The following is a 20,690-nucleotide window of genomic DNA, read 5'->3' on the forward strand; positions in this document are numbered from 1 at the left end:
CTTTTGGGGACTTATAATACACTAACTGTTGCCCGCGATTACGTCCTCGTAGTTATGAAGATATGTATTACTATTAAGATGTTTAACGCAAATTATTTTTTTATTTCAGTCACTTGAAATGCTTATCAAACTGAGTAACTTTTTAAAAGGCACAGTTTAGTATAATTTAATAGTTATTTTTATAAAACCTCTCACCACATCTCACCTCATACACCATATTTTTGGTTTTATTTTCAGGCTGTATATGTTTCATACAAACTATCAACCCCAATTAAACCCCCTTAGCGATGGAATATCGTAAAATCCGTTCTTAGCGGACATCTGCTAACTATAATCTACATCCCTGCCAAACTTTATCTTTGTCCAACCTGGATGGATAGACCATCCAGCGGTTTTTGAGTTCTCGTGATGAGTAAGTCACTGACCTTTCTCTTTTATATATATAGATTACGATGCATTATTTGGACACCTCCTCACCATCTATAGAGCATATATTTTAAATTTCAAGTCTCTTACTTCAAAAACATAAGACTTTCATTCAAACTTCCGACCCCCGTTTTAGCCCTTTAAGGGTCGAGTTTCATAAAATCAACTCTTAGCGAATATTTACGCAAGTAGGTTCCTTATAGGAACCTACTTGCCAAATTTCAAGTTTGTAGCTGTTATAGTTTCGAAGATTTTTAATGAGGGAGTCAACCTACCATTCCCCGTTTTAATCCCAAGAAGGAGTTGATTTCTAAAGATACATTATTTGGACACCTTCTCACTATTTAAAGAAAGTACATTTTAAATTTCAAGTCTCTTACTTCAAAAACATAGGACTTTCATACAAACTTCCAACCCCCGTTTTACCCCCTTAGAGGTCGAATTTCGTAAAACTCATTCTTAGCGAATGTTTAAGCCCTAAAAGGAGCCTATCTGCCAAATTTCAAGTTTGTAGGTGTTATAGTTTCGGAGATTTCGTGATGAGCGAGTAAACCTACCATCCCCCGTTTTAACCCCAAAAGGGAGTTGATTTCTAAAGACACATTATTTGGACACCTTCTCATCATCTATAAGGCATACATTTTAAATTTGAAGTCTCTTACTTCAAAAACATGGGACTTTCACACAAACTTCCAACCCCCGATTTACCCCCTTAGGGGTCGAGTTTCGTAAAATCCGTTCTTATCGAATGTCTACAACCTATAAGAAGCCTACCTGCTAAATTTTAAGTTTGTAGCTATTATAGTTTCGGAGATTTCGCGATGAGTGAGTCAGCGTACGATCCCCCGTTTTAACCCCAAAAGGGGGTTGATTTCTAAAGATATGTTATTTGGACACCTTTTCACCATCTAATAGAGCTTACATTTTAAATTTCAAGTCTCTAACTTCAAAAACATAGGACTTTCATACAAACTTCCACCCCCCGTTTTACCCCCTTAGGGGGCGAGTTTCGTAAAATCCGTTCTTAGCGGATGCTTACGTCTTATAAGGAGCCTACTTGCCAAATTTCAAGTTTGTAGGTGTTATAGTTTCGGAGATTTCGTGATGAGTGAGTGACCTTTCGCTTTTATATATATTATAGATTATAGATAACAAATTTGAGGCATAAATGTCTTACTTCGAAAATAAGTCCCAAAGAAATAGATATATTGACAAAATTTAAATAATTTTAGACGTTTACAATGTTTCCTGACTTACGGAGCTATCATAGCGGCGAGAGGCTCCTTGTCCATGGTCTCAGCCAGTTCTATCAAGATGTCTGGTGATATTGGACTTCCGTAGAAATCTTCTTCAACCATTTTTCCGACGCGACTTCTCGTAGCGTGCGAGTAAGCTGTTGACAAGTGCACTAGAGATCTGAAAATATTGATTGAAATATTATATATACATATTTACAATTCATAACTTAAGAATGAAATATTTACAGATAGATATGCGTTGAATCATGTCCGCGTGGAATCGTGCCAAGAATGCTGCCAGCCTGCCCTTTGATTGGCTTGATTGAATTAAAGGCATTTTTTTATATCTATCGTTGCTACCAGGCAGTACTTCTTCGTACCTCCCTTCTATCTGGTTCCAGCGATTGCCTCCTTAGCTGTATTGACGACAACGCTAATTGCATCCAAGGTAGAGCGTCTTTCCGAAAGTCGTATTGGTTGCTGGCTAGAAGCGGTTCGACTGCTGCTTCGATCCTTGTGTGTAGTCAAGTATAGTGTGTGCGTTCAAGTATATTGCCAACTGTATCCATCATGCAAAGAGGACGATATGATGTTGGTTCTTCCGGAGGTTACTTTCCTTTGAGGAGGAGGACTAACCTCTGCTGTTCCCACATCGGTTCTGTGAGGCATTTGTTATAAACGTCAAGAAATATTACAGGCACTGTTTTAATGTCAGCTTTAGTGCAGTATTTGGAATTTCATCTAGGCCTGGAGCTTGCGTATTCCCTACTCTAGAATATGCTTCGAACAGCTGATCTTTTGTGATGGGTGGAAATTCTTCAGTTTCATATTACTCTGTCTGGTGATATATTTGAATTTGTTGAGGAAACAGCGTGGGAACGACCTTATCTAGGAGTTTGGGACAAGTAGGTGAAGGCATTGGCTGGCTTTTAAGATGAGTCATGACTATGGTATACGGCTTGCCCCATGGGTCGTCTTCTACCTCAAGAATCAGCTTATTCCAACATCGTCTTTTGCTATCTTTCCTGACTTATAATACCAACGTCACATGGTCGTTGGGTAACCATATCTGATGAGCTGCCAAAAAACTGGGCGTCCTCTTGAAGGTGAGACAGTACTTCACTCCGGAACAGCTGCTAAATTTATATCAAGCGCATGTTCGATCATGCATGGAGTGCTGGTCTCATCTTTGGGATGGCTCAGCCAAGTACCAGCTGGAGTTTCTTGAGTCACTTGAGAGGCGAGCCAGGAGGCTCATCGGTGATGATGCACTGGTTGCTTCAAAGCTGAAAAGTTTGCATCATCGGCGTAGGGTGGCCGGCCCGTCGGTTTTTTATCGGATATACTCCAGAGTGTGTTCGCAGGAACTCCATGACCTGATTCCCCCCTCCCCCTTTCATCACCGTACAGCCAGAGGCTCTGCGTTACGCCAGCCTTATATGGGTGATATTCTCCCTACACGCACTAAGCGATTCGCTAGTACATTCTTGATCCGTACGGCCAAAGAATGGAACTCTCTACCAGCGTCTCTGTTTCCGGAAAGCTATAACCTGGGGATCTTTAAGTCGCGAGATTACGAGCGAGGTTACTTCTAGGTAAGCGTGCTCCATCTTAGAAGCGTTTTCACTTATCATCAGGTGAATTAGTGGTCAAACGCAAGCGCAAGCCTATCATTGTATAAAAATAAAAAATAAAAATGGTAATCGTGATTAGTCTTACATAATTAAGGAAATAGAAATTACAGAGGTATTTTAAACAATGTTTAAATAGGTCAAAGAAAGACCTTGTCGGCGTTTACATATGCATTTATTTAATTAACATAACGCATTTGTTGTTACCTCGAGAACTCGTGAATATTTTTATGTGATAAAAGTAGTAAACAAGCGTACGACAGGACTGATGGGAAGCGGTTACCTATAGACGCCTGCAACACCAGAAGCATCGCAAGCGCGTTGCTGACCCTACCCCCGACCCTGTCCAGCAGCTCCCCACCTTACTCACACAGGAACACAGCACTGCTTGAAAGCAGTGTTATTCAGCTGTAATCTTCTGTAAGGTCGAGCTACTTCCCCAGTCCCGCTGCTTCTTATCTTAAGCGGAATATTTCCTGTTGTGGCCTGCCTAATAATAACTTCGTATATATTATTAATACTGATACTAGCTGACCCCGAAAATGTTGTTTTGCCATATATGTTATTAACCTCCTTATTCCCCCCCCCCCTTATAATTTTGAGATATGAAAAATAGATGTTGTTCGATTATCAGACCTACCCAATTATGTATACGAAATTTCATGAGAATCGGTCAAGCCGTTTCGGAGGAGTTTATCTACAAACACCGCGACACGAGAATTTTATATATTAGATTTAACGTAATTATTACTACGAATTTATTAATAATTATTATAGGCACAAAAATAACCTTGTTTGTTCTTTTTTCTATTTTTTTCGAAATATGTTCGAGATTTATTATTTATTTATTTATTAATTTACGATATATTTTCCGAGTTCCATAAATTTTACGAAAATAATATTATATAGATAAGTGAAGGTTTTAATATTAAGTTCATTTTGTTTATGAAACTAATTTTACCTTTTTTAATTATAGTTCTCAAATAATATAATAATTCGCTTACCTTAAGTTTTTGCAAATTTTTGCTAATTTAAGTATTTCTCTTGCTCCCCGTACGTTGATTAAAGTAGCCGTTTTAACTGTTTCCTTAAAGTTTACCGTAGCAGCGGCGTGGACTATTACATTAACCTGAAACAATAGTCAGTATTAATAAAATCTAATTAATTTATTACTATGTAAAATTCATTAAGTATTTTAGACTTTAGTTGAAAATTGAAAAAAAGGAGGAGGTTCTCAATTCGACTGTATTTTTTTAAAAATGTATTTACATCAGAACTTTTGATCGTGTGGACCGATTTCGACATATTTTTTTTAATCGAAAGGTGGTGTGTGTCAATTGGTCCCATTTAAATTTATTTGAGATCTAACAACTACTTTTCGAGTTATATCTAATAATGCGTTTTTACTTGACGCTTTTTTCGTCGACCTACGTTGTATTATACCGCATAACTTTCTACTGGATGTACCGATTTTGCTAACTCTTTTTTTTTGGAAAGGAGATATCCCTAGTTTAGTACCATGATAAGAAAACCAGGATCTGATGATGGTATCCCAGAGAAATCGAGGGAAACTCTTGAAAATTCGCAATAACTTTTTACTGGGTGTACCGATTTTAATAATTTTTAATTTAGTCGAAAGCCGATATTTATCCTATATATATATATATATATATATATATACATACATACATATACATATATATATATATGTATATATATATACACACGGTCGAATTTAGTAACCTCCGCCTTTTTTAAGTTGGTTAAAAAACACGAATCGAATGAATAATTCTCGCCGCCACAAGCAAAGCAGATGTTGTGACAAATAGATTCACATCTTTACCTCCTCGGCAAGTGTTTTCCAATTCTCGTCATCAATTCCCAATTTCAGACACTCACTATCACCTTCTATTGGAACTATTTTATATACAAAGTTAGGTTGTTCCTTATGAAGGTCGTCATACACCTGAAAAAATGCATACAAATACAAGGTGTTCGACTCCTAACTGCGTTGCTTACTTGTGGAACGAGTCTGTCAAAGTAGCTCATCTATTTGAGTGAAGTCAAATTTAAAATCGGGCTAGGATTTTATTTCCAGGTGGAACGTGATTATAACATCCACAGAATCCCCCATTTGTAGGAACACAATTAGGAGTCGAACGACCTATATATATACGGACTTTGATTCCCAGGAAACGAGAGTTATTGTGGACATATCATGCATGGACACGCAAACTCCACTTACGGCCGAACCCAATATTCAGTCTATCTCTGGTTATGTCCTACTAGAGACAGAAATATCTATCTATCATTTATTTTACTGACCCAATAAACTTGGCGACGATAGGCAAACTTATCCTTCAAAGCTATCTATCGACGAGAGGGAGGATAGCTTACCAGAGATAACAGTTCGTATGAAAATGACAGTGTAAGCGTCCCAATAATAATAGAGTTCTATCTGTCAGTAACGTTGGCTATCTTTAGTAACAACAATATCCGATCTATAGTTTTCGGGGGATAACTAAGATTTATTAATTGCAAAAGTATTTTCTTTGTTTAAAATAAAATTAATTTCGAGTGAAAAATAATGGCAGACTCAAGTTCAAGTAGAAGTTCAAGTTATATTGCTCTTTTGCAACAATTATTTGAATAAAAATAATAAGTTTCTTGTGAAATAATACTTACTTTACTCATCTTGTGAATAAAACAAACAATTTGGTGAATGATTGTATAATTTGCAATGATAAAAAAATAATAATAATAATGATAAAAATAAACGAAACGACGATTCAATAAAGCGTAATGGCCTCGTAGCGTCTTTTCGTGTCGTGTTAAAACGTTCCGTTACTAGATTTACCGTGCATTCCATATTAAAATAATATCATTTATTATAAATTAAAAAGTCTGTGTAAAAATTAATTTGTCCATATTTTTATAAAACAAGATTACTTTAATATGAATAAAATTTGTATGACAAATTTAAATACTACAAAACAACTATGTAACATAACTGAGGCCGTCTGTGACGCTTCGTATACTGGAATGTAAGGGAGAGCTCAGGTAGCCGGTCTATCTACAGCTAACTGGAGATAGTAGTCCCCTATGCGAATTATTGGGACAACTACGAAGGATAGATAGTTAGTTATTAGCAGTCGATGATAACTACCTATCTCTATCTTTAGATTGAATATTGGGTTCGGCCGTTAATGTCAAGGAAACAGCATCAGGAGTGGGAGTCGCTGCTCTAAACTCTTAAAAGGCTAAATGATATAGTTTAAGATCGAAACGGTATAACGCCAATATGCTACGGTACAGTATGGTCGTAAACGGTAGTTTGAAGTTTGCGTACAGAATAAACTAATGTTCAAATCTTTTTTAAGCCTTTTTTGACGTTAAATAAATCAATGAACTTCGGCAGCATGTACGAAAAAAGATGACTCATTGCGTTACGCTTATTCTCCCGTTACGCTCAGTGATAGAATATGGAATATAAATAGATGCGGCGCCCTTATTAATTGTTATCGCTTTAAATTATTAAAATTAAATTTTGATTAAGGGATAAAAAAAAAAATAAAAAAAAATTGTTCTGTTTTATATGTAAGTAATTATACTTCAGAGCATGCTTTTATTCTTTGAAAAGTAAGAACCTAAAAAAATTATATTATTTAATATTGTTAATTGTTAATTTTTTTTTTGTATGTCATTATTATTATTAATTATGTTTCGATACTCTTTTAAAGAAATACATGTTTAATATAAGTAAATATTTACAGATAGTTACGGTACAAAAATGTCCGCGTGGAATGGTACACAGAATGTCACCAGTGCAGGCAATAAGGCGAGGATTTATCGCATTTAAATTTTTTTTAGCACTGCTACTCCAAGGTCCAAGTGTCTCGACTGTAAACGGCACAAATATGTAATTTGGAGTTAGTGACGAATATTTGTGCCGTTTAGTCGTTTCAGCTTTTTCCATAGCGTTGTTAAATTTTACTTTGTCTTTTTATAATACGTACAAGCCCCGGCTTCGCACGGGTGCAATGCTGATACTAAATATACTACAGAATGTCTTTATTTTTAGTGTGAAGCTAGCTTATAGCATGGTTATTAACATAATAACAACAATATTCAAATATGCGTCGTTAGATTACACGTTGTTACAGAATGCGTTGAAGAAATAAAGGTTCACTGCTCGTTCCCCGTAGGTAATAGCGTGATAATATGTAGCCTATATGTTGACCCGACTTCTTAATAATATTCTTGCCAAATTTGAAGTAAACCCATGCAGTGCTTTTTGAGTTTATCCCGGACATATATACAGACAAACAGACAAGCATCTTTATAAAAGGTTAAGTTATTTCATATTAAATGAGATAGCGTTAAGAGTGTTCAGGGTGGAATTGATATTCAGAAATATTCATAATATAAAATAAAACCTTTACAAAAAACACTACTACTATAAAAGACCAAACAACAAAATGAAGAAGAAAAAAAACAAGAACTAGAAAATATATATAAAACTAGCGACCCGCCCCGGCTTCGCACGGGTGCAATGCTTTTACTAAATATACTACAAAATGTCATTAAATCCAAGCAGTACTTTTTGAGTTTATCCTAGACATAAATACAGATAAACAGACAAACAGACAAAAATTCTAAAAACTATATTTTTGGCTTCGGTATCGATTGTAGATCACACCCCAAGTATTCTTTAAAAAAAATATTCAATGTATAGTTTTGACTTTCCTACCATTTTATTATATGTATAGATTTGCTTGTCTGTTAAAGGTGAAATGTCTGAAATGCTCTGTAACTGTACGTATTATTTCTTGTAAATAAATAGTTTGTTATTATTTTATTATTAGTATTGAAAGTTTTTTTAACTACCAATCTGTAGTCGGGCGTGTTACAGATTAAGCTAGATTTACTAGAATTGAAGATAACGAGAAGAGACAGACCCTTTAGACATGAGACATTTTAGTTTTTCTATATTTTAGTATATATACTATTACGTACCGGATCGTCCAGAAGAGCCTTCAGTCTCTCTTCAATCGTTTTATTCTTCTTCACTCGTAATAAAATATAAATTTTCATTATATTACATGACCTGAAAATCAATAAATGAATCATGACATTCCTTCTCGAAAGTTAAAATTGTGTTTATTTGCTAGAGTCGTAATAAATCTTCTCATCAAGTGTTAAAAAATCATACAGTTATCTATAATATAAAAATGAGTCGCTGAATGTGTTGCTAAGCGCAAAACTCGAGAACGGTAGGACCGATTTCGCTAATTCTTTTTTAAAAATATTCCTTGAAGTACGAGGATGATTCTTACGGAGAGAAAAATTCTAAAACAAAAAAAAAAATTAAATATCCTGAAAAAGTCTAAAAACAACACTTTTCTATACTCCCATACAAAAGATTTGTGATAATACTTAAAAGTCAATTTGAACTTTAATACCATACGATAAAGTTTGTGTTAGGCGATACGAAGTTCGCCGGGTCAGCTAGTTAATACATAAAATGGTATTAAGACATACAGCAATACAACGCCTGTGGAAACATTAAGCTTATACTTTATTTATTTAGAAAACCAACGGCTTATACATACAATTTTTGTCTTAGATACCTATAGCATACAACAAATAATCATAATCACAGCACAGCAGCCTTTCGCAGTCCACTACTGGACATAGGCTTCCAAAAGTTCACGCCAAAAATGGCGCGAACTCATGTGTTTTGCCATAGTCACCACGCTGGACAGGCGGGTTGGTGACTGCAAAGCTGGCTTTGTCGCACCGAAGACGCTGCTGCCCATCTTCGGCCTGTGTATTTCAAAGCCAGCAGTTGAATGGTTATCCCGCCATCGGTTGGCTTTTTAATTTCCAAGGTAGTAGTGGAATTTGTTATCCCTTAGTCGCCTCTTACGACACCTACGGGAAGAGAGGGGGTGGCTTTTTTCTTTGATGCCGTAACCACACAGCATAAACAAATAATATAGGTAGCCAATAACAGCCAATATCCCTGAGGTTAGTAAATTGGTATTATGGAGATATCGTTAAGAAAAAAAAAAAAAATCAACAGTCACAATCAGTACTTTCCGATACACAAAAGTGCTTCTAATTGAATATTTTGATGTTGATACACAGCTAAAATTCTAAATATTTATTTGTTATGTCTATGTAAATGTAGACGTGAAAAAAAGGAACAAAGTAAAATTAAAACGTTCATTCAGTCAACTATTAAGATTCGATGGATTTCCTCTTAATTTTTTTTTTGGAATTTATGGATTACAAGATTTTGTCAGATAGTTTAAAAGATATTGTGCATCGTCCTTAATATTGTAACAAGTTGATACAAAATAAAAAAAAAATATTACCTTACCTTAGAAGTTTTTCGATCAGCTGTTTGCCAATGAATCCTGATCCGCCAGTGATGAACACTATAGCGTTATCATAAAACTTCTGCACGTTAGAATCACCAATTAATATCGCCTGTTTGATCGCTGCATTCTCGTTCAATGCTTCTGCATTTATCTCATCGATGTCTCGCATTGTGCTTGAAACAGATCTAATCATGAAAAACGTTAATATAGGACAGAATGTGTCCTTGCAAGAGTTTTGTTATATCATAGTAAATGTAGCTTGGTAACACAATGTGAATTTACTATTTCATTTTAAACAACTAACAAGAGTTTGATTCTAGAAACGTCAGATTTAATCTATAATATAAAAATGAGTCGCTGAATGTGTTGCTAAGCGCAAAACTCGAGAACGGTTGGACCGATTTCGCTAATTCTTTTTTTTAAATATTCCTTGAAGTAAAAGGGTGGTTCTTACGGAGAGAAAAATTCTAAAAAAAAAAAATTAATAAAATTAAAGAATCGACTGTTAGGCGATACGAAGTTCGCCGGGTCAGCTAGTCCTATATAATTTTATAATGAAATGTAATAAAAATCAAGCGTCAATCAAGGGTTCCACAAGGAAGGATTTTTGGTTCAGCTATCTTGAATAAATATTTACCTTTTACAACTTTATTTTATTTTTGATAAATAATATCGCTAAGAAAACGTAGTGTTTTGAATCGCGGAGGTTAGAAGAATAACATAACCTACGCTTTAAACTGTAAAGTAAATAGGTAGTTGAAATTAAAGTAAAAATGTTATACATTGTAAAAAATCAAAGGTTATGATAGTTCAAATAAATGTAATATTCATAAAACACGTTAGTTAACGATTATTGATTTTAAATGTAATGTTCGAATTAAAAATATTAAATAAATAAGTAAAAAATAAATGCTGATTATACTTGAATGTATAGTACGCTAGTATATATACACTAGCAGACCCGGCAGACGTTGTCCTGCCAAGAAAACAGCTACCAAATTTGATAGCTTACATACCGATAGCAGCGCCACCTACCAGGTTCAATTGAGACAAAAACCACCCTATCTCTCAAGTTAGAATAAATTACTACATAGCTTACAAAATTTTATAAGAGTTGGTTCAATAGTTTCGGAGTTAGATACATTTAAAATTTTCATTGACACTTCTCCCTCCCGAAATTCTTATTGGGAACGTGAGATCATAAAATCCACTCTTTGATCATTTCTACACATTTAGGAGATTCCTACCAAATTTGGAGTCGATAGGAGCTATAGTTTAAAAACGGGGATTTTCCATTGTTAAGGCCCCCGCAACCCCCTCTTGTGGGTGGAATTTCTAAAATCCGTTGTTAGCTAACCTTTACTCGGCGAAAGGAATATTCCTACCAAATTTCAAGTCTCTACGCCTTATGGTTACAGAGATGTCGTGATGAGTCAATATATAGGTGAAAATCTCATACACGAGTAATAGGACTACCTTACCTATAAAATTGCCGTTTTTGATGAAATAAGTTAACGCACTTTTTTTCTATATTTTTTATTTTTATTATTTAAAGTAATTACCCATGGAATCAATGCATTGTTGCCAACGTAGTGGTAACTTATTGATATCTTTCTTAAAAACTCTGCTGGCCAGGAGGCAACAAACATTTCAAAGGCATTTTGTACTGCCTCTCGGGTATTATTTTTTTTCCCGCCAAAGAGTTATCCTAATTCTGGAAAAAGTGGAAGTCTGTGAGGGCAAGATCTGGCGAGTACGGTGGATGCATAGATGAAGTAAAAAAAAGTAGATAATGCGCGGCCTTTGTTGTTACTGAAGCGACAAAACTCGGCTCCTGCAAGTAAACACACGCGCTCACGCACACATATGCATCAAACTACGCTCATTTTCGTTAGTATCTCACGGGGCCTCGTACAGTAACTTTGCCTAGAAAATGCCGTTCTTTTGTAATTAAATGGTGCAAAAACAATACCAAAGTAAACAAAAAGTCTGAAGAAATATCGTTTCACACGTAAGTCCATACAAAACTTTATATTTTTTGTTATTCCAAAATAATATTGAGGTTATTCGGAACTTATAATTTCTATGCCCCGAAATGACGTACCGAGGGAGTGTTACCAGTAATTCTTATTTCCATTAGCCCAAAATGCGGGTAAGTAAATTGTAGGCAATCATAGAAAAATAATTAAGTAGAAAGTGGACATCATTATCTATTGTTTTTTTTTTATCGTGTGATTTTATGTTTTACCTAAATTGAAGTAAATATGAATTTTTAACTCGTTTGTGCCTGTTTAAATTTGTGAATTAACTACTCATATTTTACTACTAAGTATCATGATTTTAGGTTTCCAACGAATATTTTAATAGGAGATAGATAGAATAGGTAGCTGCTGTGCGACTGAGCTGAAATGAACTACAACGAAAGCCATCCTCATCTAGTGTGGTTTGTTCAAACCATTTTGATAAAGCTGACATGTACGGTACAAAACGTGGACTTCGCAGAGTACCATCACGTATATACTACTACTTACTACTAGGTATTTTAATGTTGTATTTTTTGTTCTAGGACCTACCGGATGAGTCTAAAATTAGTCGTTAACCAAGATTCAATCTTTGATACACCTAGAAAACATAAACTAAGAGAACAGTTAAAAAAACAGGAACTTTATATTTAAAAAAAAAACGTAAAAAAATTAAATCATTACAGTAAAGAGTTAGACGTCTTTAAAACAGGAACTTGCCCTTCAGAGGAATCATCAATTACTTAAAAACGCAATTTTTATTGACAAAGATTTATATAATTCATTAAATCAAAATATGGCTGCAATAGATTTATTTAACAATTTGAAGCAAAAAAAGGAGTAAATATATTTGAAACTATAAACAGATTTTTATTTTCGCATACCCATTTTACCTATATTAAATTAATTGTGTTTAATCCCACTTAACAAAATTTTCAGGGACTTTTTTTAAAAAGTGTCAACACTTCACTCACTCACACATATTTTAAAAAGTGGCTTCACTTTTTTGTTCTAAGTGCGTTATCTATTTTTTTTACTTGATCTATGGGTGGATGATGGAGACTCTCTGTACTAGTAGTCTGTTGCAGTACTCTAGACTCTTGTAACATGGAGACCGTCTGCTGTGCAGTATGAGAAAGTGGCTTCACTTTTTTGTTCTAAGTGCGTTATCTATTTTTTTTACTTGATCTATGGGTGGATGATGGAGACTCTCTGTACTAGTAGTCTGTTGCAGTACTCTAGACTCTTGTAACATGGAGACCGTCTGCTGTGCAGTATGAGGTCGCGCGTTGTCGTGCAAGAGCAGCGGAGCCGAGTGATTGACAAAGCTGGTTGGAGACGTAGCTTCCCCATTATTATGTTTAGTTCTTCACAGTACACACTTTCTTAGGGGTCATTTTTCGTTCTTCACAGTATTTTTAGTTCTTCACAGTACTCACTTTCTTAGGGGTCATTTTTCGTTTAGGGCATTGTTTAGGTACTGAACCAGGATCTAACTAACTAGCTGAGCAATTACGATTGTCGAATAGAATCCATTTTTCGTCACAAGTAACAATGCGGTTCAATATGCCTTCGTTTGTCTGGCTGTTGAGCAGTGCAAGTTACGTCTCGACGCGTATTTCGCGCTGGCGTTCATTCAATTCGTGAGACACCTATTTGTCGAGCTTCTTTACCTTACCAATTCGATGCAAATGGACCAGTATTGTTTTAATGCTTACTTCGAAAGCTGCTGCTAATTCAGCTGTAGTTTTGCCGCTTTGGAACTACGGAACTCGTACTCCATAATCACTCGAATTTTTAACATATCCATGATGACGAAAAACGTACAAGTGCGATGTAAACAGAACGCTACGATACGATTGAACAAACGACTAATTACAAAAAAGAATTCCATATTTCTAAAATAAAAATAGTTTGAAATTCGAGTTCATAGCGATTTTTTTTTTAGTTTTGAAATAGCCAGTACGACGAAACGGCAATTTCATAGTTTAAGACCTATATAAATGTAGATAAATTTCTAAAATAAAAGTAGCCTAAGTTACTTCTTGCTAACTCAGCTATCTGCCAGTGAAAGTCCCGTCAAATCATCCATCTGTATACATCTATATGCATTTTTTTTTTTTTTTTTTTTTACAGAAGAGGGGGCAAACGGACAGTTGGCTCACCTGATGGTAAGTGAAAACAACATCCACAGACACCCGCTACATCAAAGGATTAGCAGGCGCGTTGCCGGCCTTTCAAAAAGGAATATGATCTTTTTTTGAAGGTCCCTAGGTCGTATTTGTTCGGAAATACCGTAGGTGGTAGCTGGTTCCAAAGAGGGGTCGTGCGTGGCAGAAAATGGCGCAAAAATCGAGCTGTCGTCGACTTCCAGACATCGAGGTGATGTGGATGAAATTTTGAATTTTGACGCGATGCCCGGTGGTGGAATTCTGCTGTAGGTATTAGTCCGAACAATTCCTCAGAACACTTCCCGTGGTAAATACGGTAGAAGATGCAGAGTGACCCGACATCTCTACGCAGCGCCAAAGAATCGAGCCGATCGGAGAGAATCTTGTCGCCAACGATTCGAGCCGCTCGGCGTTGGACACGGTCAAATGGAAGGAGCTGGTACTGGGGCGCCCCAGCCCATAGGTGAGAGCAGTATTCCATGTGGGGCCGGATCTGTGCCTTATATAATTGTAGGCGGTGGCAGGGCATGAAATACTGCTTCGCCCTACTGAGCACACCAAGTTTCTTCGAGGCTAGTTTAGCCTTTCCTTCCAGATGACCACGAAATTGCACATTGCTCGATATGTCGACGCCTAGTATCCCAATACTGGCCGAGGCTGTTAGGGGAGTGCCTTCAAATTTGAGAGGAACGACGAAGGGTGATTTTTTTGCGGTAAACGCGCAAACTTGTGTCTTATTAGGGTTGAACTGGACCAGATTATGTCGTCCCCATTGCGAGACTTTGGCTAAAAGAGACTCGATTTCAGACACAAGTTTGTTCCGACACTCATCGACTTGTTCCCGAGAAATATTAGGACGGCCTGTGTATAAGGCGTCCCCGGTGCTGTCGTCAGCATAACAATGAATGCCACTAGTTTGTAACAGATCATTGATATGCAGAAGGAACAAAGTAGGTGATAGTACACAGCCTTGGGGAACACCAGCATTGACAGACTTGAGGTCCGAGCATGCACCGTCAATAACGACCTTGATGTTCCTGTCTGTCAAAAAACTGGTGATCCATTTACATAGTTTCTCGGGAAGCCCATACGATGGTAGCTTTGTTAGAAGTGCCCTATGCCACACCCGATCAAAGGCCTTCGCTATATCCAAACTAACCGCCAGCGCTTCTCCCTTGCTCTCAACCGCCTCCGCCCATCGGTGAGTTAAGAATATTAGAAGATCACCAGCCGAGCGACTCCGTTGAAAGCCATATTGGCGATCGCTAATCAGCTGGTGCTCCTCCAAATACCGCCGGAGCTGGCAGTTGATTAAGGATTCCATAATCTTTGAGAACAAGGAAGTTATAGCAATTGGTCTATAATTGGACGGATCTGAGTGGTCCCCTTTTTTAGGGATCGGGTGCACCAAAGCCATCTTCCACGAGCGTGGGACAACGCCTAAAGAATAAGAGTGCCGGAAAAGACGCGTGAGGACGGGTGCCAACTCAGGAGCACAAGTTCGTAGCACTAACGGAGGGACGCCATCGGGCCCACTCGATTTATTGATGTCCAACGAAAAAAGGGCTTTGCGTACGGAGCTCTGTTGGAAAATTATTTCCGGCATTATTGTATCACACCGAGAGATCGTCGGTGGTATTTTTCCGCTATCATCCAAAGTCGAGTTGGACGCAAAAAGAGAGCCTAAAAGATCGGCCTTCTCCTTCGCGGTGTGGGCCAACGAGTCGTCCCTCCTGTGCAATGATGGTAGGGATGGCTTACAAAAATTCCCTTGGACAGCTTTGGCGAGTGACCAGAATGCACGAGTTCCCGAAGGAAGTCGAACCAATGTCTCCCCAATTCTGCCCACGTACTGCGCTTTTGCCTCAGCGATGACTCTTTTGAAGGACCTGGAGGCAAAGTTATACTCCTTTTTTAATGCGCTGGTCTTAACATCCTGGGACATCGACGCATTAGCCCAAGCTCGGTATCTTTCCCGCTTATGGCGAGCAGCTATTTTGCAAGGTCGACCAAACCAGGGCTTGGATTTGCCACCTATAGGCACCGCAGAGAACGGAATAAAAAGTTCCATGGCTTGCAGAACCACTTCGGCGACAGAATCAGCAACGATGTCTGGATCATCCAGCGAAAAGCAGATTCGCCCCCATGGGTAGGATGCGAAGAAGGATCGCATTCCATCCCAATCAGCTGACCTATAGTGCCAAACGCGTCGGCTGCCCGCAAAGCGGGGCCATGGTGGGCGTGTGACTGGCACAGAACTCCGGACCAGACAGTGGTCCGACGAGCCAAGTGGAGAGTCCACGGAAACTACATAATTGTCCGGGTGAGACGTCAGCAGAAGGTCCAACAGGGAAGGCGTATGATCTTCCACATCAGGGATACGCGTTGGTGATGCTACTAATTGTGTCAGATCATATGCTGAGGCAAAGTCGTAAACAGATCTTCCCGCATGATCGGTTGTACGCGACCCGAGCCACTCGGTGTGATGGGCGTTGAAATCACCAAGTATCACGATCTCTGCGGATGGGATCTGTTGTAGCACGGTGTCTGTAGCCATTTGTATGTGCTCCATGAGTCGATCAGTTTCGTCGTTACCGCTGTGGGACCTATATAGGCAGGCATAGACGCGGGGATGGTCGTCGCTGTCTATGCGCAACCACAGGATGGAAAGGTCCCCACCTTCAAGACTGCCGAGGCGACGAGAGCAGACATCCTCTCTGACGTACGCGCAAACTCCAGCCCGCGGTACAAAAAAGTGTTCTAATTTGTACCCCGGGCAGGAGAGATAGTAGGTGTCAGCTGGAGAGGATATCTGCGTCTCTGCCAAAAAGAGCAAGGCCGGCTTCGCCGTCTGGAGGTGGTAGTGGACGGCGTTAAGATTAGTATGAAGCCCTCTGATGTTACAGAAATCCACAGTCATAGTGGTAGGAGACTTCTGCCGTCTGCTCCGTTTACCCCAGGCAGTTAATGTTTTGAGCACAGATTTGCCCCCCCCAGAATTCGCGGGGCTGCCTAGGCTTCTGGAATCAGGTGCAGGTCCTGAGCCCAGAAGTCCAGAGAGGGATTCTCCGGTGCTATTGCGACCGGTACCCTCCTGAGGTAGTCTTTGCGTAGTCTGTGCTGCCATCATGTATAGGGGGGGGGGGGAGGGAGGAGCTCTAGTCACCTTACTCACCAACAGGAACACAACACTGCTTGAAAACAGTGTTATTTAGCTGTGATTTTCTGTAAGGTCGAGGTACTACCCCAGTCGGGCTGCTCCATATTTTGAGCAGGAAATTCCTGCTGTGCCCTACCTCAGTTATCAGCATTAAGTAAAAGCGGTTATTTTAATATTACAAACAGACACTAAAAATTTATTTTTATAGATGAACGGGACAGTTTTAATAAATATTGAGTTAGTAGTACAAGGTGTGTTGTTTCTGTGTGTTTTTATATAGTTCAACATTTTTAAACTTATCTCATGAGTGTACCATGTAGCATAAGTTTTTTATGACAAGTAGGTCATAAGTTATACACAGACAATTGCAGTACTCGTCGGACCTTGATTAAATGTAAATCGTGCTTGCAAATAAGAAAAGAAAATCGGTCCACCTCGTAAAAACTTATGAGTTAACAACACACAAAAAGATAATTTATAACCTATATACAAAAAATAATATAATATATTACAAAATAAAAAAAAAAATACTATCGAATTAGATGTCCGTTTTTAAAGTCGGTTAAAATTGAAAAGAAGGCATTTGAATATAACTAGGCTAGCTGATGATGAATTCATTTCTTTATTTATTTTGCATGCTTTAATACAGGGGTGGCTCAGACAGAAAAAAACAAGTATAATCATTGTAATGCTATTAATTTAATAATATTAGCCCACTCCTTCTATACGTATTTTTTTAAACTATTCCCGCCATCTAGTGTCATGTTACAAAACTGTTTGGAGTCTAAACGCAATACGGACAGGATTTTATTGAAACAAAAATGTCACATCATTATTTTTGTTAACACTAGAGGGCAGTCCGATGTCAGTTAAAACTAATGAAATTATTAGTAAAACTAAAAGTAAATAGAAAATGTAATGATGGTAACTTTTAAATTGAAGATCAAGTAAGAAGGTTGATTGAAATTTATTATGGCTAGTTAAAATATTAAAGAAGTCACGGAGATTCTATGATCAATGCGTCAGCTAGATCTTTATTGCAATTATCAACAATTTCGACTTTTATAACAATTTATAACTAACAATTCGGACACATGTAACGAAATCCACGCCAATTACACAATTTATCAAATGAAAAATGAATGAAATAAAGAATGATTCAACTTATCCTTCAATTTCATGCCTCCGATTCATAGATGCTCCAACTGCATATTATGTACGCTGTTGCATATTATGTACGCTGTTGCATATTATGTACGCTGTTGCATATTATGTACGCTGTTGCATAAAATTTCGAAGGACTACCGATTATTGATATTTTTAAGTGTACAGTACATAATGTTTGATATTGTTTCGATTTATTTCGCTGGCTTTGTTTGATTATTAAATTTTTCCAGCTTTTGTAGTTGATTTTCTATTAGTTGTTCTTCACGCAGGTGGGTTTATTATTTTTTTACAATCTTATAAGACATCAATGATATTTTTAACAAAGAATATAATAAACATATTTTAAAATAGTCTGCTTGTGAATATTCCGAGGCCATAGACCCATATATGTGTATATGTTACCGGCCAAACCCGATTTCAGGACAAACTAGTTTTGCCTAGGCTAAACTAGTTCTTCCTATACGTGTTAGGATTAACTAGTATAGCCTAGGCAAAACTAGTTTGTCCTTAACCCGATAGGATAAACCAGTTTAGGCTAGTCCAAACTAATTTGTCCTAAGCCCGATAGGATAGACCAGTTTAAGCCAGGCCAAACTAGTTTGTCCTGAAATCGGGTTTGGCCGGTAACATATACAAGCGCACGTTCATCAATAGACGTTGTCACAATTGTAAATTTTTCCCTCGTACAAGTTATTTTACACGCTAAGAATGTTTGTGCCTTGAAATACCCAGTCATTATTAGTGAAGTATCCAAAAATCAAGGGTTCTAGTAAGAAATTCACAAAAGGTGAAAATATTTATTACTTTATTTATTACTTTTATATATTATTACTTCTAGTTTGCCGTATTGTAAAATTGTAATATTTAATGTATCTCTTTATATATAAATATATACAATAAACAAAAAAATAACATATTAAAAAAAACTAATTTACACAGCTATTTTATTTTTATTTTTAACTTATATCGAATCAGTAAACAGACTGTATATGGTTATAAACCTGTCAGTGAGCGTGTTGTCCGCTCGGTATTGAACATGTACCCGCATTTTGCGCACAAACATTATGCTTGCATCTCTCAAATGTTTTGTTACCCTACCCTATATACTGCATAATTGTTGTTTATTTATATTTTGATTTGTATTCCTGTACTTAATACTGAGAGCAACTTTGACTTCTAGATTGTAGCGCACACAAATATTTTAATATATTTCTTTTCTTATTGTGTTAAAATATAGAACTTCGAATGTAAATGCCAAGACAAACCCAATAAGGGTTTAATGGCATTATTACTGTTAAAATAAAAATATGTATGTATATATAAATAAATAAATAAATAAATTTCAGAATGTAAATGGATCGTATGGATAAAAGTACTGTAAAGGACACCCATAAGGCTGATTTCAAAGAAAAGGATTCTGCTGATTCGGAATATTGTCTTGCAGAGGAGTAGACAATTTTGTATGGAATATTAGCTCGCAAATAAAAGAAAACCCCGCCACCTCTCCTTCCAATTCTGTCATTTCTTATTAAAGTAAAACCAGGTAGGGTAAACCTAATAGAAAGCAAGGGTTTAGGAAAGTTTCGGAAATTAAAATGGCGTCAAAGAAGATCAGAGAAATGTGCAGGGATACTTTATGTGGATAACGTATAAATTAGGAGGAAAAGGTGCAAAGAGAACGATGGAATCATTCTGAAATTGTCGTTAGAATTTTGTTGTTACTAAAATTATTTTACTAGCCCGTTGTTAGCGCAGTTTGTAGTGGCCCTGCTTTCAGTTCCTCGGTTTGCAGGTTCGATTCCCACCTTAGTCGGTGCAATATTTGTATTTATATATTTATATATGTATTATTTCTATGTATATTTATAAAAAAAAAAACGAAAACAAATATATTTAGTTATAACACAAGCATTAGATTGCTTATCATTATATTTATATTTGTTTATATTTATTCAATAATTGTGTTTGATCGCAAACGAAAAAAAAACCGACTTCAATTACATCGACAAGTAATACAACGTAGATCGACGAAAAAATAGTCAAGCAACTACGCGTTATCAAAGATTACTCAAAAAGTAGTTATCAGATCTCGATAAAATTTATATGTGACCACATGATAAGCATCAGCTTTCGATTAAATTAAAAATTATCAAAATCGGTACACCCAGTAAAAAGTTATGCGGTATAATACAACGTAGGTCGACGAAAAAAGCGTCAAGTAAAAACGCATTATTAGATATAACTCGAAAAGTAGTTGTTAGATCTCAAATAAATTTAAATGGGACCAATTGGCACACACCACCTTTCGATTAAAACAAAATTTGTCGAAATCGGTCTACCCGGTCAAAAGTTCTGATGTAACATACATAAAAAAAATGCAGTCGAATTGAGAACTTCCTCCTTTTTTGGAAGTCGGCTAAAAACGGAATATTTACCATGTTTTTTATTTTCATTTTGCGGAGCTCCATATTTAAATATAATCTACGAATG

General features: G+C 36.9%; 1 protein-coding gene across 1 annotated transcript; it reads right to left on the reverse strand.

Moving 5' to 3' along the window:
- Window positions 1-1,679: 1,679 nt before the first annotated feature.
- On the reverse strand, window positions 1,680-9,850 carry LOC123668137 (fatty acyl-CoA reductase wat-like). The gene is made up of 5 exons (XM_045601929.1): window positions 9,681-9,850; window positions 8,312-8,402; window positions 5,139-5,261; window positions 4,300-4,424; window positions 1,680-1,842 (listed from the first exon to the last, which is right to left on the reverse strand). The coding sequence occupies exons 1-5, from the start codon at window positions 9,848-9,850 to the stop codon at window positions 1,680-1,682; spliced, it is 672 nt and encodes a 223-aa protein (XP_045457885.1).
- Window positions 9,851-20,690: the final 10,840 nt, after the last annotated feature.

This window comes from Melitaea cinxia, chromosome 30, assembly GCF_905220565.1.
Source record: "Melitaea cinxia chromosome 30, ilMelCinx1.1, whole genome shotgun sequence".
NCBI classification, from domain to species: Eukaryota; Metazoa; Arthropoda; class Insecta; order Lepidoptera; family Nymphalidae; genus Melitaea; species Melitaea cinxia.